The sequence below is a fragment of the Oncorhynchus masou genome, chromosome 27 (assembly GCF_036934945.1).
Source record: "Oncorhynchus masou masou isolate Uvic2021 chromosome 27, UVic_Omas_1.1, whole genome shotgun sequence".
In the NCBI taxonomy this organism is placed as follows: domain Eukaryota; kingdom Metazoa; phylum Chordata; class Actinopteri; order Salmoniformes; family Salmonidae; genus Oncorhynchus; species Oncorhynchus masou.
This window is the reverse complement of record NC_088238.1, coordinates 63,225,892-63,247,193: the sequence shown is the minus strand read 5'-3', so window position 1 is coordinate 63,247,193 and position 21,302 is coordinate 63,225,892. Positions and strand designations below refer to the sequence as shown.

The 21,302-nt window shown below is 44.7% G+C and overlaps 1 protein-coding gene across 2 annotated transcripts; it reads right to left on the bottom strand.

Annotated features, from left to right (window-relative positions):
* Positions 1–9,151: 9,151 nt before the first annotated feature.
* Positions 9,152–16,830, bottom strand: LOC135516506 (acidic leucine-rich nuclear phosphoprotein 32 family member D-like). Of its 2 annotated transcripts, XM_064940854.1 has the most exons (8): positions 16,631–16,830; positions 15,575–15,724; positions 15,080–15,202; positions 14,730–14,916; positions 13,235–13,329; positions 12,171–12,228; positions 11,757–11,863; positions 9,152–11,642 (listed from the first exon to the last, which is right to left on the bottom strand). In XM_064940854.1, the coding sequence occupies exons 1-7, from the start codon at positions 16,682–16,684 to the stop codon at positions 11,760–11,762; spliced, it is 771 nt and encodes a 256-aa protein (XP_064796926.1). In that variant the 5' UTR covers positions 16,685–16,830; the 3' UTR covers positions 9,152–11,642; positions 11,757–11,759. The 2 variants fall into 2 exon arrangements, with proteins under 2 accessions (XP_064796926.1, XP_064796925.1); XM_064940853.1 differs by having other exon boundaries at positions 9,152–11,863; positions 16,631–16,829.
* Positions 16,831–21,302: the final 4,472 nt, after the last annotated feature.

Sequence of the window (21,302 nt, the reverse complement as noted above, 5' to 3'; positions counted from 1 at the left end):
TAGGCTAGTCTAGGGAGGATCATAGTGTTGTAGGCTAGTCTAGGGAGGATCATAGTGGTTGTAGGCTAGTCTAGGTAGGATCATAGTGGTTGTAGGCTAGTCTAGGGAGGATCATAGTGTTGTAGGCTAGTCTAGGGAGGATCATAGTGTTGTATGCTAGTCTAGGGAGGATCGTAGTGGTTGTAGGCTAGTCTAGGGAGGATCATAGTGTTGTAGGCTAGTCTAGGGAGGATCATAGTGGTTGTAGGCTAGTCTAGGTAGGATCATAGTGGTTGTAGGCTAGTCTAGGGAGGATCATAGTGTTGTAGGCTAGTCTAGGGAGGATCATAGTGTTGTAGGCTAGTCTAGGGAGGATCATAGTGGTTGTAGGCTAGTCTAGGGAGGATCATTGTGTTGTTGTAGGCTTGTAAGATCACAGTGTTGTTGTAGGCTAGTCTAGGGAGGATCATAGTGTTGTAGGCTAGTCTAGGGAGGATCATAGTGGTTGTAGGCTAGTCTAGGGAGGATCATAGTGTTGTAGGCTAGTCTAGGGAGGATCATAGTGTTGTAGGCTAGTCTAGGGAGGATCATAGAGTTGTAGGCTAGTCTAGGGAGGATCATTGTGTTGTAGGCTAGTCTAGGGAGGATCATAGTGTTGTTGTAGGCTAGTCTAGGGAGGATCATAGTGGTTGTAGGCTAGTCTAGGGAGGATCATAGTGTTGTTGTAGGCTAGTAAGATCACAGTGTTGTTGTAGGCTAGTCTAGGGAGGATCATAGTGTTGTAGGCTAGTCTAGGTAGGATCATTGTGTTGTTGTAGGCTAGTAAGATCACAGTGTTGTTGTAGGCTAGTCTAGGGAGGATCATAGAGTTGTTGTAGGCTAGTCTAGGGAGGATCATTGTGTTGTAGGCTAGTCTAGGTAGGATCATTGTGTTGTTGTAGGCTAGTCTAGGGAGGATCATAGTGTTGTAGGCTAGTCTAGGTAGGATCATTGTGTTGTTGTAGGCTTGTAAGATCACAGTGTTGTTGTAGGCTAGTCTAGGGAGGATCATAGTGGTTGTAGGCTAGTCTAGGGAGGATCATAGTGGTTGTAGGCTAGTCTAGGTAGGATCATAGTGTTGTTGTAGGCCAGTCTAGGTAGGATCATTGTGTTGTAGACTAGTCTAGGGAGGATCATAGTGGTTGTAGGCTAGTCTAGGTAGGATCATAGTGTTGTTGTAGACTAGTCTAGGGAGGAGCATAGTGTTGTAGGCTAGTCTAGGGAGGATCATTGTGTTGTAGACTAGTCTAGGGAGGATCATTGTGTTGTAGGCTCGTCTAGGGAGGATCATAGTGGTTGTAGGCTAGTCTAGGGAGGATCATAGTGGTTGTAGGCTAGTCTAGGGAGGATCATAGTGTTGTTGTAGGCTAGTCTAGGGAGGATCATAGTGGTTGTAGGCTAGTCTAGGGAGGATCATAGTGGTTGTAGGCTAGTCTAGGGAGGATCATAGTGGTTGTAGGCTCGTCTAGGGAGGATCATAGTGGTTGTAGGCTAGTCTAGGGAGGATCATAGTGGTTGTAGGCTAGTCTAGGGAGGATCATAGTGTTGTTGTAGGCTAGTCTAGGGAGGATCATTGTGTTGTAGGCTCGTCTAGGGAGGATCATAGTGGTTGTAGGCTAGTCTAGGGAGGATCATAGTGTTGTTGTAGGCTAGTAAGATCACAGTGTTGTTGTAGGCTAGTCTAGGGAGGATCATAGTGTTGTAGGCTAGTCTAGGTAGGATCATTGTGTTGTTGTAGGCTAGTAAGATCACAGTGTTGTTGTAGGCTAGTCTAGGGAGGATCATAGAGTTGTTGTAGGCTAGTCTAGGGAGGATCATTGTGTTGTAGGCTAGTCTAGGTAGGATCATTGTGTTGTTGTAGGCTAGTCTAGGGAGGATCATAGTGTTGTAGGCTAGTCTAGGTAGGATCATTGTGTTGTTGTAGGCTTGTAAGATCACAGTGTTGTTGTAGGCTAGTCTAGGGAGGATCATAGTGGTTGTAGGCTAGTCTAGGGAGGATCATAGTGGTTGTAGGCTAGTCTAGGTAGGATCATAGTGTTGTTGTAGGCCAGTCTAGGTAGGATCATTGTGTTGTAGACTAGTCTAGGGAGGATCATAGTGGTTGTAGGCTAGTCTAGGTAGGATCATAGTGTTGTTGTAGACTAGTCTAGGGAGGATCATAGTGTTGTTGTAGGCTAGTAGGATCACAGTGTTGTTGTAGGCTAGTCTAGGGAGGATCATAGTGTTGTTGTAGGCTAGTCTAGGTAGGATCATTGTGTTGTTGTAGGCTCGTCTAGGTAGGATCATATTGTTGTAGGCTAGTAGGATCACAGTGTTGTTGTAGGCTAGTCTAGGTAGGATCATAGTGTTGTTGTAGGCCAGTCTAGGGAGGATCATTGTGTTGTAGGCTAATCTAGGTAGCATCATAGTGTTGTTGTAGGCTAGTCTAGGTAGGATCATTGTGTTGTTGTAGGCTAATCTAGGTAGCATCATAGTGTTGTTGTAGGTTCGTAGGATCACAGTGTTGTTGTAGGCCAGTCTAGGGAGGATCATAGTGTTGTTGTAGGCTAGTCTAGGTAGGATCATTGTGTTGTAGGCTAGTCTAGGTAGGATCATAGTTGTTGTAGGCTAGTCTAGGTAGGATCATTGTGTTGTTGTAGGCTAGTAGGATCACAGTGTTGTTGTAGGCCAGTCTAGGTAGGATCATTGTGTTGTTGTAGGCTAATCTAGGTTGGATCATAGTGTTGTAGGCTCGTCTAGGGAGGATCATTGTGTTGTTGGCTCGTCTAGGGAGGATCATTGTGTTGTAGGCTCGTCTAGGTAGGATCATTGTGTTGTAGACTAGTCTAGGGAGGATCATAGTGGTTGTAGGCTAGTCTAGGTAGGATCATAGTGTTGTTGTAGACTAGTCTAGGTAGGATCATTGTGTTGTAGGCTAGTAGGATCAGTGTTGTTGTAGGCTAGTCTAGGTAGGATCATAGAGTTGTTGTAGGCTAGTAGGATCACAGTGTTGTTGTAGGCTAGTCTAGGGAGGATCATAGGGTTGTAGCTAGTCTAGGTAGGATCATTGTGTTGTTGTAGTCTAGTAGGATCACAGTGTTGTTGTAGGCTAGTCGAGGTAGGATCATTGTGTTGTTGTAGGCTAGTCTAGGGAGGATCATATTGTTGTAGGATCATAGTGTTTTTGTAGGCTAGTAGGATCACAGTGTTGTTGTAGGCTAGTCTAGGGAGGATCATTGTGTTGTAGGCTAGTCTAGGGAGGATCATAGTGGTTGTAGGCTCGTCTAGAGAGGATCATAGTGTTGTTGTAGGCTCGTCTAGGGAGGATCATTGTGGTTGTAGGCTAGTCTAGGGAGGATCATTGTGTTGTTGTAGGCTTGTAAGATCACAGTGTTGTTGTAGGCTAGTCTAGGGAGGATCATAGTGTTGTAGGCTAGTCTAGGGAGGATCATAGTGGTTGTAGGCTAGTCTAGGGAGGATCATAGTGTTGTAGGCTAGTCTAGGGAGGATCATAGTGTTGTAGGCTAGTCTAGGGAGGATCATAGTGGTTGTAGGCTAGTCTAGGGAGGATCATAGTGTTGTTGTAGGCTAGTCTAGGGAGGATCATTGTGTTGTAGACTCGTCTAGGGAGGATCATAGTGGTTGTAGGCTAGTCTAGGGAGGATCATATTGTTGTAGGCTAGTAGGATCACAGTGTTGTTGTAGGCTAGTCTAGGTAGGATCATAGTGTTGTTGTAGGCCAGTCTAGGGAGGATCATTGTGTTGTAGGCTAATCTAGGTAGCATCATAGTGTTGTTGTAGGCTAGTCTAGGTAGGATCATTGTGTTGTTGTAGGCTAATCTAGGTAGCATCATAGTGTTGTTGTAGGTTCGTAGGATCACAGTGTTGTTGTAGGCCAGTCTAGGGAGGATCATAGTGTTGTTGTAGGCTAGTCTAGGTAGGATCATTGTGTTGTAGGCTAGTCTAGGTAGGATCATAGTTGTTGTAGGCTAGTCTAGGTAGGATCATTGTGTTGTTGTAGGCTAGTAGGATCACAGTGTTGTTGTAGGCCAGTCTAGGTAGGATCATTGTGTTGTTGTAGGCTAATCTAGGTTGGATCATAGTGTTGTAGGCTCGTCTAGGGAGGATCATTGTGTTGTAGGCTCGTCTAGGGAGGATCATTGTGTTGTAGGCTCGTCTAGGTAGGATCATTGTGTTGTAGACTAGTCTAGGGAGGATCATAGTGGTTGTAGGCTAGTCTAGGTAGGATCATAGTGTTGTTGTAGACTAGTCTAGGTAGGATCATTGTGTTGTTGTAGGCTAGTAGGATCAGTGTTGTTGTAGGCTAGTCTAGGTAGGATCATAGAGTTGTTGTAGGCTAGTAGGATCACAGTGTTGTTGTAGGCTAGTCTAGGGAGGATCATAGGGTTGTAGCTAGTCTAGGTAGGATCATTGTGTTGTTGTAGTCTAGTAGGATCACAGTGTTGTTGTAGGCTAGTCGAGGTAGGATCATTGTGTTGTTGTAGGCTAGTCTAGGGAGGATCATATTGTTGTAGGATCATAGTGTTTTTGTAGGCTAGTAGGATCACAGTGTTGTTGTAGGCTAGTCTAGGGAGGATCATTGTGTTGTAGGCTAGTCTAGGGAGGATCATAGTGGTTGTAGGCTCGTCTAGAGAGGATCATAGTGTTGTTGTAGGCTCGTCTAGGGAGGATCATTGTGGTTGTAGGCTAGTCTAGGGAGGATCATTGTGTTGTTGTAGGCTTGTAAGATCACAGTGTTGTTGTAGGCTAGTCTAGGGAGGATCATAGTGTTGTAGGCTAGTCTAGGGAGGATCATAGTGGTTGTAGGCTAGTCTAGGGAGGATCATAGTGTTGTAGGCTAGTCTAGGGAGGATCATAGTGTTGTAGGCTAGTCTAGGGAGGATCATAGTGGTTGTAGGCTAGTCTAGGGAGGATCATAGTGTTGTTGTAGGCTAGTCTAGGGAGGATCATTGTGTTGTAGACTCGTCTAGGGAGGATCATAGTGGTTGTAGGCTAGTCTAGGGAGGATCATAGTGTTGTTGTAGGCTAGTAAGATCACAGTGTTGTTGTAGGCTAGTCTAGGGAGGATCATAGTGTTGTAGGCTAGTCTAGGTAGGATCATTGTGTTGTTGTAGGCTAGTAAGATCACAGTGTTGTTGTAGGCTAGTCTAGGGAGGATCATAGAGTTGTTGTAGGCTAGTCTAGGGAGGATCATTGTGTTGTAGGCTAGTCTAGGTAGGATCATTGTGTTGTTGTAGGCTAGTCTAGGGAGGATCATAGTGTTGTAGGCTAGTCTAGGTAGGATCATTGTGTTGTTGTAGGCTTGTAAGATCACAGTGTTGTTGTAGGCTAGTCTAGGGAGGATCATAGTGGTTGTAGGCTAGTCTAGGGAGGATCATAGTGGTTGTAGGCTAGTCTAGGTAGGATCATAGTGTTGTTGTAGGCCAGTCTAGGTAGGATCATTGTGTTGTAGACTAGTCTAGGGAGGATCATAGTGGTTGTAGGCTAGTCTAGGTAGGATCATAGTGTTGTTGTAGACTAGTCTAGGGAGGAGCATAGTGTTGTAGGCTAGTCTAGGGAGGATCATTGTGTTGTAGACTAGTCTAGGGAGGATCATTGTGTTGTAGGCTCGTCTAGGGAGGATCATAGTGGTTGTAGGCTAGTCTAGGGAGGATCATAGTGGTTGTAGGCTAGTCTAGGGAGGATCATAGTGTTGTTGTAGGCTAGTCTAGGGAGGATCATAGTGGTTGTAGGCTAGTCTAGGGAGGATCATTGTGTTGTAGACTAGTCTAGGGAGGATCATTGTGTTGTAGGCTCGTCTAGGGAGGATCATAGTGGTTGTAGGCTAGTCTAGGGAGGATCATAGTGGTTGTAGGCTAGTCTAGGGAGGATCATAGTGTTGTTGTAGGCTAGTCTAGGGAGGATCATAGTGGTTGTAGGCTAGTCTAGGGAGGATCATAGTGGTTGTAGGCTAGTCTAGGGAGGATCATAGTGGTTGTAGGCTCGTCTAGGGAGGATCATAGTGGTTGTAGGCTAGTCTAGGGAGGATCATAGTGGTTGTAGGCTAGTCTAGGGAGGATCATAGTGTTGTTGTAGGCTAGTCTAGGGAGGATCATTGTGTTGTAGGCTCGTCTAGGGAGGATCATAGTGGTTGTAGGCTAGTCTAGGGAGGATCATAGTGTTGTTGTAGGCTAGTAAGATCACAGTGTTGTTGTAGGCTAGTCTAGGGAGGATCATAGTGTTGTAGGCTAGTCTAGGTAGGATCATTGTGTTGTTGTAGGCTAGTAAGATCACAGTGTTGTTGTAGGCTAGTCTAGGGAGGATCATAGAGTTGTTGTAGGCTAGTCTAGGGAGGATCATTGTGTTGTAGGCTAGTCTAGGTAGGATCATTGTGTTGTTGTAGGCTCGTCTAGGTAGGATCATATTGTTGTAGGCTAGTAGGATCACAGTGTTGTTGTAGGCTAGTCTAGGTAGGATCATAGTGTTGTTGTAGGCTAATCTAGGTAGGATCATAGTGTTGTTGTAGGCCAGTCTAGGGAGGATCATTGTGTTGTAGGCTAATCTAGGTAGCATCATAGTGTTGTTGTAGGCTAGTCTAGGTAGGATCATTGTGTTGTTGTAGGCTAGTCTAGGGAGGATCATATTGTTGTAGGATCATAGTGTTTTTGTAGGCTAGTAGGATCACAGTGTTGTTGTAGGCTAGTCTAGGGAGGATCATTGTGTTGTAGGCTAGTCTAGGGAGGATCATAGTGGTTGTAGGCTCGTCTAGAGAGGATCATAGTGTTGTTGTAGGCTCGTCTAGGGAGGATCATTGTGTTGTAGGCTAGTCTAGGGAGGATCATTGTGTTGTAGGCTAGTCTAGGGAGGATCATTGTGTTGTAGGCTCGTCTAGGGAGGATCATAGTGTTGTAGACTAGTCTAGGGAGGATCATTGTGTTGTAGACTAGTCTAGGGAGGATCATTGTGTTGTAGACTAGTCTAGGGAGGATCATTGTGTTGTAGGCTCGTCTAGGGAGGATCATAGTGTTGTAGACTAGTCTAGGGAGGATCATTGTGTTGTAGACTAGTCTAGGGAGGATCATTGTGTTGTAGACTAGTCTAGGGAGGATCATTGTGTTGTAGGCTCGTCTAGGGAGGATCATTGTGTTGTAGGCTCGTCTAGGGAGGATCATAGTGTTGTAGGCTCGTCTAGGGAGGATCATTGTGTTGTAGGCTCGTCTAGGGAGGATCATAGTGTTGTAGGCTAGTCTAGGGAGGATCACAGTGTTGTTGTAGGCTAGTCTAGGGAGGATCATTGTGTTGTAGGCTCGTCTAGGGAGGATCATAGTGTTGTAGGCTCGTCTAGGGAGGATCATAGTGTTGTAGGCTCGTCTAGGGAGGATCATAGTGTTGTAGACTAGTCTAGGGAGGATCATAGTGTTGTAGACTAGTCTAGGGAGGATCATTGTGTTGTAGGCTCGTCTAGGGAGGATCATTGTGTTGTAGGCTAGTCTAGGGAGGATCATAGTGTTGTAGGCTAGTCTAGGGAGGATCATTGTGTTGTAGGCTCGTCTAGGGAGGATCATAGTGTTGTAGGCTAGTCTAGGGAGGATCAGTGTGTTGTAGGCTCGTCTAGGGAGGATCATTGTGTTGTAGGCTAGTCTAGGGAGGATCATAGTGTTGTAGGCTCGTCTAGGGAGGATCATAGTGTTGTAGACTAGTCTAGGGAGGATCATAGTGTTGTAGGCTCGTCTAGGGAGGATCATAGTGTTGTAGGCTCGTCTAGGGAGGATCATTGTGTTGTAGGCTAGTCTAGGGAGGATCATTGTGTTGTAGACTAGTCTAGGGAGGATCATAGTGTTGTAGGCTCGTCTAGGGAGGATCATAGTGTTGTAGGCTCGTCTAGGGAGGATCATTGTGTTGTAGGCTAGTCTAGGGAGGATCATTGTGTTGTAGACTAGTCTAGGGAGGATCATTGTGTTGTAGGCTCGTCTAGGGAGGATCATTGTGTTGTAGACTAGTCTAGGTAGGATCACAGTGTTGTTGTAGGCTCGTCTAGGGAGGATCATAGTGTTGTAGGCTCATCTAGGGAGGATCATAGTGTTGTTGTAGGCTAGTCTAGGGAGGATCATAGTGGTTGCACATGTGACATGCTGGTAGAAATGAGGTAAAACTGATTTCAGTCTGCCTGCATTAAAGTCCCCGGCCACTAGGGGCGCCGCCTCTGGATGAGCATTATCCTGTTTGCTTGTGGAGAGCAATGCCTCGAGACTTCTTTAAAATTAGACATCGTGCACCAGCTGTTATTGACAAATAGACACACCACCACCCCTCGACGCAGATGCACCCAGCCAGCTCCATTTTTCACCGAGACGTGGCTGAAGGATGACACGAATAATAAGATATTACTGAATGTTCTACGATTAAGACTATTATCCAATGATTATTTAAATCGTAGATCATCAAGTTTCTTATCCAATGATTATTTTAATCGTAGATCATCAAGTTTATTATCCAATGATAGCACGTTGGCCAAAGTCAGACTCATTTAAGATAAGGCACTTTGTAACTCTGTTGCAACTGAGGATGGACGATTTTTACGCGCTTCAGCACTCTGCCGTCCCGTTCTGTGAGCTTGTGTGGCCTACCACTTCGTGGCTGAGCCGTTGTTGCTCCTAGACTTTTCCACTTCACACTAACAGCACTTACAGTTGACCGGGGCAGCTCTAGCAGGGCAGCAATCTGACTTGTTGGAAAGGTGGCATCCTATGATGGTGTCACGTTGAAAGTCTCTGAGCTCTTCAGCACGGGCCATTCTATTAACAAGGTTTGTCTATGGAGATTGCATGGAGGTGTGCTCAATTTTATACACCCGTCAGCAACGGGTGAGGCTGAAATAGCCGAATCCACTAATTTGAAGGGATGTCCACGTACTTTTGTACATATAGTTACCTAGAACAGGTGGGGGCCAAGAGGAGACTTTTGACAACCAGTTTTAATGTCCGTTCACCCCCCCCCCAACTGGTCCGGGTGAGAAACAAGAGCCTACCAACACAGAAAATAGTCCCGTACTCTAAAAACCTTTTCTAGTTCACGGCAAAGTGGTTAGTTAGAACGTCGGTAGACAACGATATAGAAACCACACAAAACAAATAGAAGATGGACATACAAGAGCAAGGAGCAAAATGTTAAGATTTTATTTACAAAGTAAATTTTTGTACATTTTGTCTTAACTTACAGAAAGTAAAAAAACAAAGCCACAACTAGGAGGCTTGCATCCCCAGTGGTACCCTACGTAGTGCACTACTTTGACCAGGGCCCATAGAGTAGTGCACTACGTAGGGGATAGGGTGTGGCTGCTAGCTCCGGTCCAACCCAAAACACAAGGGAGGGAGGAGACAGACAGCAACAACAACAAAAGATAAAGAAAAAATATTTTAAAAGCTCTGGTTATGACCTACATGGCCCCCTATTCCCTATATAGTGCACTAAAGAGACCTACGTGGGCCCTAACCAAAAGTAGTACGTGCACGAAATAGCCAATAGGGTGCCATTTGGTACACAGGCACTGTTGGGGGGGGAGGTCCCCTTGTTTGGGAAAGGTGGGTGGTTTGTTGGTTGGCTGGAGGGATTTGGGGGAAAAGGCTGAGACAACAGAAGGCAAAGAGGTATCTGAGATACCGAGGGGCCGGGGGAGGAAGTGTGACATACCGAGGGGTCGGGGGAGGAAGTGTGACATACCGAGGGGTCGGGGGAGGAAGTGTGACATACCGAGGGGTCGGGGGAGGAATTGTGACATACCGAGGGGTCGGGGGAGGAAGTGTGACATACCGAGGGGTCGGGGGAGGAATTGTGACATACCGAGGGGTCGGGGGAGGAATTGTGACATACCGAGGGGTCGGGGGAGGAATTGTGACATACCGAGGGGTCGGGGGAGGAAGTGTGACATACCGAGGGGTCGGAGGAGGAAGTGTGACATACCGAGGGGTCGGAGGAGGAAGTGTGACATACCGAGGGGTCGGAGGAGGAAGTGTGACATACCGAGGGGTCGGGGGAGGAATTGTGACATACCGAGGGGTCGGGGGAGGAATTGTGACATACCGAGGGGTGGGGAGGAATTGTGACCGAATCAACGCTATATTAGCCACATTCAGTGAAACATACCGAAACCTATATGCAAATAGACCGTTGCCATATATGGCTCTGTGACATTTACCTTGGACTGGACTGTGTTTACAGCATGACCGGTCGTGAGTAGATGGACTGGACTATGTTTACAGCATGACCGGTCACGAGTAGATGGACTGGACTGTGTTTACAGCATGACCGGTCGTGAGTAGATGGACTGGAATATGTTTAGAGCATGACCGGTCGTGAGTAGATGGACTGGACTGTGTTTACAGCGGAGGTTGAGTAGACGGCCTGTTGTGAGATTAAAGACAGCTACATGTGAACACAATGTTCACATCCTTTTCTAGTTAGTGAGAACCTACAGATCATTTGTAGTCAGCAATAGGGGAGTGATTGCTTCCTACAAGAGCACAAAACGTACATTTCTAGACATCTAGTGAGTAATGGTAAAGAACTTTTTTTTTAATTTTTTTAAATGTCTTAAAGGGGCAGTGTTGTATTTTGAGACCGACTTGAATAAGTTCAGCAGCCAATAGGCAGAGGGGTAGCATAATATATCTTAATTCTCTGTGGTAATGGTATGGGAATAATAATACAATTTATTTTGTAAAAAAAATATAAAAAAAATAAAAAATAGTTCCTTTGTATCAAATATGACATTTTCAGTAATTTCCTGGTTTCCCCCCTCAAGTCTCATGGAATGGAGCCCTACACTGAACACAACACACTGGCTGCTACTGTTCGGCTGAATGACAGCACAGCTATTTCCATGATAAAATATCATGGGATTCAATTTCTCCATTGTTTTTGACGGTAGGCCTGTCTGGTAGTCCTACATTAGGATCAAATAGCCACAGCAGCCAACTTGAGCACAGCCTGAAACGATGACTTAGTGGGTACAGCCTCTGCGTTCACAGCAAAACCCACGATGGTAATTGAACAGAATTTTCACAACGACCAAGTTTTCACTCGGCCAAAAATTTGAGGGAACGTTGGTGGGGAGGTATCAGAGATATTGAGGGGGGTAGAGGGGAGGTATCAGAGATATTGAGGGGGGTAGAGGGGAGGTATCAGAGATATTGAAGGGGTAGAGGGGAGGTATCAGAGATATTGAAGGGGTGGAGGGGAGGTATCAGAGATATTGAGGGGGTAGAGGGGAGGTATCAGAGATATTGAAGGGGAGGTATCAGAGATATTGAAGGGGAGGTATCAGAGATATTGAAGGGGAGGTATCAGAGATATTGAAGGGGAGGTATCAGAGATATTGAAGGGGAGGTATCAGAGATATTGAAGGGGAGGTATCAGAGATATTGAAGGGGAGGTATCAGAGATATTGAAGGGGTGGAGGGGAGGTATCAGAGATATTGAGGGGTGGAGGGGAGGTATCAGAGATATTGAAGGGGAGGTATCAGAGATATTGAGGGGGAGGTATCAGAGATATTGAAGGGGAGGTATCAGAGATATTGAAGGGGTGGAGGGGAGGTATCAGAGATATTGAGGGGTGGAGGGGAGGTATCAGAGATATTGAAGGGGAGGTATCAGAGATATTGAAGGGGAGGTATCAGAGATATTGAGGGGGGTAGAGGGGAGGTATCAAAGATATTGAGGGGGTGGTGGGGAGGTATCAGAGATTGAGGGGTGGTGGGGAGGTATCAGAGATTGAGGGGTGGTGGGGAGGACACTGAATCTTCATCATCGTCATCATCCTCAGGATCCCTCTTCCTCTTCTCTCCTTTCGCTGGAGAGTCATCCTCATCTAAAGAAGAAAAAGACATTTAGACACGGGCAGCAAACAGAAGAACGTGTCTGGCTGTGTCCCAAAACACCCTACGTAGTGACCTACACCAAACCAGGATAGGCCAACACCAAACCAGGATAGGCCTACACCAAACCAGGATAGACCTACACCAAACCAGGATAGGCCTACACCAAACCAGGATAGGCCTACACCAAACCAGGATAGGCCTACACCAAACCAGGATAGACCTACACCAAACCAGGATAGGCCTACACCAAACCAGGATAGACCTACACCAGACATGTGATTGGATAACGCTACTAACCATCATCATCTTCGTCGTCGTCATCATCATCATCGATATCTCCGTTCACCTCCCCATCCTAGAGAGAGAAACAGTTCGTACAACGATCACCCATCTGCAGTGTAGTTTCAGGGTCATTTCATTTATTTTACCAGGCAAGTCTTTTAACTAATTCTTATTTACAACGATGGCCTACCAAAAGGCCTCTGGCAGGGACGGGGGATTAAACAATTCTAACAGAAAATGTAGGACAAAATACACCCAACCAGAGACACTACAACATAAAAAGATACCCAAGACATAACATGGTAGCAACACAAAACACGATACAAACATTATTGGTCACAGACAACAGCACAAAGGGCAAGAAGGTAGAGACAACAATACATCACGAGAAGCAGCCACAACTGTCAGTAAGTGTCCATGATTGAGTCTTTGAATGAAGAGATGGAGATAAAACTGTCCAGTTTGAGTGTTTGTTGCAGCTCGTTCCAGTCGCTAGCTGCAGAGAACTGAAAAGATGGAGTGACCCAGGGATGTGTGCTTTGGGGACCTTTAACAGAATGGGACTGGTAGAACGGGTGTTGTATGTGGAGGATGAGGGAGAGACCCAGGGATGTGTGTGCTTTGGGGACCTTTAACAGAATGGGACTGGTAGAACGGGTGTTGTATGTGGAGGATGAGGGAGTGACCCAGGGACCTTTAACAGAATGGGACTGGCAGAATGGGTGTTGTATGTGGAGGATGAGGGAGAGACCCAGGGATGTGTGCTAACGTCTGCAGTGTAGATTTCAGGGTTAGCTAACGTTAGCGCGCTAACTTGTTGATCATGCGAAACGGTGTGGGGTTCATATAAGAAACTCATAGGTGTCAGCAGAGGCTGTATTTAGGGAGTCGGGCCTACTTTTAGAATATTGTTAAAGTCCGAGGCATCCCGTTACCCCCAATTTGTTTTTCAGGGGGTGCAGTCGGTGTTCAACCAGTTCGAGGGCTGCACTGAAAATTGGTTGTATACAAGTATACAGAGTCCCCCCCCCGAAATCCTATAAATACAAAAATAGCCCCCTCCATGGGCCGGATCTTACCTCCTCACTCTCCGCACTGTCGTCATCTTCCTCTGCAATGACCCCTTCATCATCATCATCCTCCTCCTCCTCATCAAAGTCCTCAGACTCTCCCTCTTTTACACAGGACAGACCAGAGACAACATTAGACCCACTATCCTCCCCCACCCCGTGTTCTACAGGACAGACCAGAGACAACATTAGACCCACTATCCTCCCCCACCCCGTGTTCTACAGGACAGACCAGAGACAACATTAGACCCACTATCCTCCCCCACCCCGTGTTCTACAGGACAGACCAGAGACAACATTAGACCCACTATCCTCCCCCACCCCGTGTTCTACAGGACAGACCAGAGACAACATTAGACCCACTATCCTCCCCCACCCCGTGTTCTACAGGACAGACCAGAGACAACATTAGACCCACTATCCTCCCCCACCCCGTGTTCTACAGGACAGACCAGAGACAACATTAGACCCACTATCCTCCCCCACCCCGTGTTCTACAGGACAGACCAGAGACAACATTAGACCCACTATCCTCCCCCACCCTGTGTTATACAGGACAGACCAGAGACAACATTAGACCCACTATCCTCCCCCACCCTGTGTTATACAGGACAGACCAGAGACAACATTAGACCCACTATCCTCCCCCACCCCGTGTTCTACAGGACAGACCAGAGACAACATTAGACCCACTATCCTCCCCCACCCTGTGTTCTACAGGACAGACCAGAGACAACATTAGACCCACTATCCTCCCCCACCCCGTGTTCTACAGGACAGACCAGAGACAACATTAGACCCACTATCCTCCCCCACCCCGTGTTCTACAGGACAGACCAGAGACAACATTAGACCCACTATCCTCCCCCACCCTGTGTTCTACAGGACAAATAACGCACTAAGAATGAATATCAACAAATATAACATATCGCACCAGCGATGCACGATAATCTCAAAAACACACCCGGCGACGACATGAATGAAAGACCGCTCTTGCCTGTCAACGCAGGCCTACAAATATTTACGCTGCGATGCACTGGGCAGAGATTGGAAGGACAGCGTGCCAACACATCGCATCCCGAGGACACTGATCTAATTAGTAGCCCCCCCCCCCCCCCCTCCCACCCACGTGCGGATCTATATGGGTCCTTCCAGACGACACACGAGACAATCATACCAGACGTGAGTATCCGAGTAACCTCTAAAAATCAGAGTACATCCGCCTCCCCCTCTGTTCCAGGACAGACTATGGAAAACATCAGCTCAGTTAAGTGCCATTTCAATTAGTTGGATATTTCAGAAACAGACCCTTATATACTTTTGACCAGGGCATCATCATCATCATCATAAAGACTGATAACCAAACAGGTCTATTCATCCAGTCAGATTCAAGTAAGGGTGTCCATCTATTTTCCCGACATAAGTGACAGAGTTTTGGCTATTATACATTGTCCCTCGATTGTTCTTCCTGTTTGTCAACCAGTTGCCATTTCTAAAGTCCTACCCTCATCGTCGTCGTCGTCGATCCCGTCTCCCTCGCCGTCCGAGTCGGAGGCCTCGCAGTCTTCGATATCGTAGCCATCCAGGTACGTGAGCTGCGGGAGGAGCTTGAAGATGCTCTCTCTGTAGTCTCCCAGGTTGGTGACCTCGCAGTTAAACAGGTCCAGGGACTTCAACACGGGAAGTTTTTTCTAAACGGGGGGAGGGGGGTCATGACAGTTCATCCAAACTACAACTGACGTAGTCACGGTTACAAGACACACGAAGTGCGGTAAAACAGTCTTATTTCAAGTTAGACAACGAGGTTATAACCAATCGTACTCCCAGCTATTGCCGTCCTATACACAGTCTCACCAGTGGTTCCAGTGTGCTGATGTCCTTGAACTTGTTCCCAGAGAGGTTGAGGTGTGTGAGGTTGACCAGCCTCTCAGCCAGCACCTCCAGACCACCAGATATCCGGTTGTCACTCAGCTCCAACTACAGAAGAAGAAGAAGAAGGAGGAAATATTCCCAGAGTAGATTGATACCCCATGTCATTGATCTACAAAACCATAGGTAAGGGCTGTACTGTGAAATAACTATGCCCCCAGTGCAATTCTTAATTGTGCAATTATTTTTAGTCAAATGAATGTCAAATTGTATTTATTTTATATAACCTTATATACCCTCCAGCTGAGGGTAGTAAACACGTTATTCCGCTCCACATGGCCCAACTTTCGGTTAAAAAGATAACCTACAACGTTATTTTAAAAACAGTACTACAGCAGTGAGACGTAGTGGGCAGGCTAACTACCCTTTCCCCGTTTGAGTACGGAGATGTAAAATAAACACAAACCATTGCGGCTGTACCTTTTTTAATTTCCCCAGTTTGGGTATGTTTGAGACGTTGATGAGGCCGACGTTGATGAGACTCAACAGTTCCAGGTTCTCAAACTCCTCCGTTACGCCCTCCATCTTCCCCTCGTTGGACCGGCAGTTATCCAGGACCAGCTCCTGAACCTGGGAGACGAGACAGAGACAAGTCTGGCTAGTCACAGTATTTATATCAAAAAGTTTCATTTTATGTTTCCAAGTTATTTTATTTTGGCCTGAATAGTGGTCATGCTCAGAAACTGAACTGTTTGTAAACTCTGGACACGTGATGTAGCGTTATTTGACCAGCTAAAGTAGAAACGCGTTGTTAGCCAACTAAATAATGATATTTAACCGGTTAAAGTGTACCCAAACGGTTCATGGCCAAGGTACATTTAATATAGTTTCAGTCGACTAAAAATGCTATATTTGGTAGCTTTTAACCGGCGAAAAATGGTGTGATGATTCGCTTTGTAGCTAGCTGGTTAGCCAACATGCTAACACGTTGAGGTTTCATAATAATGGCTACTGCTATGCTAGCTTCTAGCTAAGTTCAGTGTGCTAACTACTATAGCTAGCTGATGCTAACTACTATAGATGGCTGATAGCTAGCTGATGCTAACTACTATAGCTAGCTGATGCTAACTACTATAGCTGGCTGATAGTAAGCCTGTTTGTTACAAAATATACATATGTATAAAATAAAACTGCAGCAGATGGCGTACAATATAGAAATACAACTATATTTTTATTTGGGTAAAATGTTCTTACTTAGCCATTTTCCTGTTTACCTCATGAACCCGGTTAACTTAAACTGACGGTGCCAAAAACCAACGAAATCAAATACAGTTTTGCTATCTAGTTTACAACATTTATCTTCTGAAATTTGATTTGGAGAAAACGTAAAGTTTGTAAATAACATACATTTCTAGCAGTAGGCTTGGTTCTTATGAGAGGACCCCATGTGCTCGCCATGACTTCCCACACACCGTAAACTTTGGTGTTACCTATTTAAATACCTACAGATCTAGATCCATCAAATGAGTTACTTACATCCGACGGCGTCCTATTTCTCAGTTCTAGGTGAATTCTCTTTTTCATGTCCATGTTCCCCTCTTCTCTCTCTCGGATCTGGTTGGAAAGTGTTGGTTTCTACCGCCTGCTATATAACTATCTATCGGGAAGAGAGAGAGAGCAGCCTTTTCGTTCAAATCAGAAAGTGGGTCAAATGCGAATAACTTGGTTTTTTGTTGCGCCGAGTCTAAGCCCCGGAGAAACTAAATCCTCCACAGCGCCCCCGTGTGGTTGCGTTCCCACACTGCAACCAAACATGCGTGGCCTGATTTCCTGCTCATGCAGCCTGTTATTAAGCTGAAAATAACAACTTACAAATACTTGTGATGCATTTTTTTTTTAAATACGACGGATAGTCACGTAACTGTTTGTTTCTTGGCTAATTATGAGATAATTTGACCGGTATTATTATTATTACTGTATTTAATTAATCGAATATAATTCCCTCCTTTCAAGTTTTTTTGTTGCCGGTAATGTTGATGGACTATCAGTTGTTACCACACGGTGGCAATTTTGCTATTTCATTTGCATGACTATAGACTCTTCCTCAGGCCTTAAATTCAAAAGTACAATAATTCACCTACTATGGAACTGTCTGGAGTTGGAGCCGTAGAATTACGACTTTGAACCATCTCCGGTTGTAAGGTATGAAACCACATGGCTTTGAATGTGTTACTGGGTTCCATTATTCTAATTTAGAACTTTCACCAGCTCTGGTGTTCTACCCAGTTCCTTCACACCTTTTCAAGTCTCTTGTTTTACCCCCGAAGTCCCATCATTGTGCATCCCTGTAGCCTACTGTTGTTTATTGCTGCCGTCACTGTTTTAAAGCGGCAGTCAGTCTGCAATTCAAACAACATATTGTGTGAGTTTAAGAGACACTAGAGCACCTGTTCAGTTTTTGTTGTTGTTGTGTCATAATGTTTATTTTAATAAGTCACATAATTATACCGTAGTCATCTCACAACAGACACATTCATAACATGGGTTGGTGGTCCAACACAGGAGATGAATAGCAACATCAACACCACTGACGGTAATAATAAAATATATACACTGTAAGGTGCCAGCCAGGCCCTTAGTGATGATGTCACCACCACAGCAGCATCAATACTCCCATCACCAAAGCACAGTGAGACTACTGGAAAAAGCACAGAAAGAAAATATATACCAGTACTGCTTTAACAACCAAGGTATGGTGTATATACAGTACGTATGGTGTATATAGGGTACGTATGGTGTATAGGGTACGTATGGTGTATATAGGGTACGTATGGTGTATACGTATGGTGTATATACAGTACGTATGGTGTATATACAGTACGTATGGTGTATATAGGGTACGTATGGTGTATATAGGGTACGTCTGGTGTATATACAGTATGTCTGGTGTATATAGGGTACGTATGGTGTATATACAGTAGGTATGGTGTATATAGGGTACGTATGGTGTATATACAGTACGTATGGTGTATATAGGGTACGTATGGTGTATATACAGTACGTATGGTGTATATAGGGTACGTATGGTGTATATACAGTAGGTATGGTGTATATAGGGTACGTATGGTGTATATACAGTACGTATGGTGTATATACAGTACGTATGGTGTATATAGGGTACGTATGGTGTATATAGGGTACGTATGGTGTATATAGGGTATGTATGGTGTATATAGGGTACATATGGTGTATATAGGGTACGTATGGTGTATATAGGGTACGTATGGTGTATATAGGGTACGTATGGTGTATATAGGGTATGTATGGTGTATATAGGGTACGTATGGTGTATATAGGGTACGTATGGTGTATATAGGGTACGTATGGTGTATATAGGGTACGTATGGTGTATATACAGTATGTATGGTGTATATACAGTATGTATGGTGTATATAGGGTACGTCTGGTGTATATACAGTATGTATGGTGTATATACAGTACGTCTGGTGTATATACAGTACGTATGGTGTATATACAATACGTATGGTGTATATAGGGTATGTATGGTGTATATAGGGTACGTATGGTGTATATAGGGTACGTATGGTGTATATAGGGTACGTATGGTGTATATACAGTATGTATGGTGTATATAGGGTACATATGGTGTATATAGGGTATGTATGGTGTATATAGGGTACGTATGGTGTATATACAGTATGTATGGTGTATATAGGGTACGTATGGTGTATATACAGTACGTATGGTGTATATAGAGTACGTATGGTGTATATACAGTACGTATGGTGTATATACAGTATGTATGGTGTATATAGGGTACGTATGGTGTATATAGGGTACGTATGGTGTATATACAGTATGTATGGTGTATATAGGGTACGTATGGTGTATATAGGGTACGTATGGTGTATATACAGTATGTATGGTGTATATACAGTATGTATGGTGTATATACAGTATGTATGGTGTATATAGGGTACGTATGGTGTATATAGAGTACGTATGGTGTATATACAGTACGTATGGTGTATATACAGTATGTATGGTGTATATAGGGTACGTATGGTGTATATAGGGTACGTATGGTGTATATACAGTATGTATGGTGTATATACAGTACGTATGGTGTATATACAGTATGTATGGTGTATATAGGGTACGTATGGTGTATATACAGTACGTATGGTGTATATAGGGTACGTATGGTGTATATAGGGTACGTATGGTGTATATACAGTACGTATGGTGTATATAGGGTACGTATGGTGTATATACAGTACGTATGGTGTATATAGGGTACGTATGGTGTATATAGGGTACGTATGGTGTATATACGGTACGTATGGTGTATATACAGTATGTATGGTGTATATAGGGTACGTATGGTGTATATAGGGTACGTATGGTGTATATACAGTACGTATGGTGTATATAGGGTACGTATGGTGTATATAGGGTACGTATGGTGTATATATACACTGGGGACAGCCAGGAGTCATGTCCCCAGTCCACCTGGCCGTGCTGCTGCTCCAGTTTGGAGCTATGGAACACCCTGACCTGTTTACCGGACATGCTTCCCTTGTCCTGTACCTGCTGTTTTGGACTCTCTCTCTCTACCACACATGCTGTCTCAACCTATACATACTCAGATTATAATGCTCAGAGTTACCTGCAGTTCTGGGCCATTAGCTCAGATTATAACGATCCTTCACCCAAATCCAGATAGCTGATGTTCTGAAAGAGCTGCAAAAAATAAATCCCTACAAATCAGCCGGGCTAGACAATCTGGACCCTCTCTTTCTAAAAATTGTTGCAACCCCTATTACTAGCCTGTTCAACCTCTTTCATATCGTCTGAGATCCCCAAAGATTGGAAAGCTGCCGCGGTCATCCCTCTCTTCAAAGGGGAAGACACACTAGACCCAAACTGTTACAGACCTATATCCATCCTACCCTGCCTTTCTAAAGTCTTCGAAAGCCAAGTTCACAAACAGATCACTGACCATTTCGAATCCCACTGTACCAAATGAGAACTTGTTCTCAACTGAACTACTTGGTTAAATAAATGGTGAAATAAAAAATAAAAATAAATAAATGAAATAGTTATTTTCTTTCAATGACAACATCGATAAACGTCGTCAGCATGTAACAGTCAACAGCAGAGGAAGAGGGTGTCTAAAGAACAAACAAAATACTGTATCAAAACACCACATATATACTTTTAAATACCTATACAAGAAAACACACCACATATATACTTTCAAATACCTTGAATAGGAATAGTCTGTCAGGGTATATATGTAATTCAGTAATACATTTACAGCATATAAGAATGATCAATACTCATCAATATTTATAAATACAAATAGCTGTTTTGTTTGTGGTACCACAGGCAATTATAATTATTCATTTACATACGTTGATTAAAAAGAAATACAATTCTTTCCATACATTTTATAAAAGCGCTGTAGTGATCCAATTGCACCAGGCAGACAGACAGGCAGACAGACAGTCAGGCAGACAGACAGGTAGACAGACAGGCAGACAGACAGGCAGGCAGACATTCAGGCAGACAGTCAGGCAGACAGGCAGGTAGGCAGACAGACAGTCAGGCAGACATTCAGGCAGACAGACAGGCAGGTAGGCAGACAGGCAGACATTCAGGCAGACAGTCAGGCAGGCAGGCAGGCAGACAGACAGCCAGACAGAGTCAGGCAGACAGACAGCTGTATAAAGCCCAACCTATCTCAATAGGAGCTTAACAGACTGGGTGTGCATTAAAAATGGCACCCTATTCCCAATATATTGGCCTACTTTAAACCAGGGCCTATAGGGTAGTGCACTACTTTAGACCAGTGCCTATAGGGGTAGTGCACTACTTTAGACCAGAGCCTATAGGGTAGTGCACTACTTTAGACCAGGACCTATAGGGGTAGTGCACTACATTAGACCAGGACCTATAGGGGTAGTGCACTACATTAGACCAGGGCCTATAGGGTAGTGCACTACATTAGACCAGGGCCTATAGGGTAGTGCACTACTTTAGACCAGGGCCTATAGGGTAGTGCACTACTTTAGACCAGGGCCTATAGGGTAGTGCACTACTTTAGACCAGGACCTATAGGGATAGCGCACTACATTAGACCAGGGCCTATAGGGTAGTGCACTACATTAGAACAGGGCCTATA

Coding starts and splice junctions, on each gene's coding strand:
- LOC135516506 (XM_064940854.1), bottom strand. CDS start 16,684: ATGGACATGAAAAAGAGAATTCACCTAGAACTGAGAAATAGGACGCCG. Junction 13,330..14,729: donor CGACGACGACGACGATGAGG/GTAGGACTTTAG, acceptor CCTGTGTAAAAG/AGGGAGAGTCTGAGGACTTT. Junction 11,864..12,170: donor CGACGACGAAGATGATGATG/GTTAGTAGCGTT, acceptor TTTCTTCTTTAG/ATGAGGATGACTCTCCAGCG.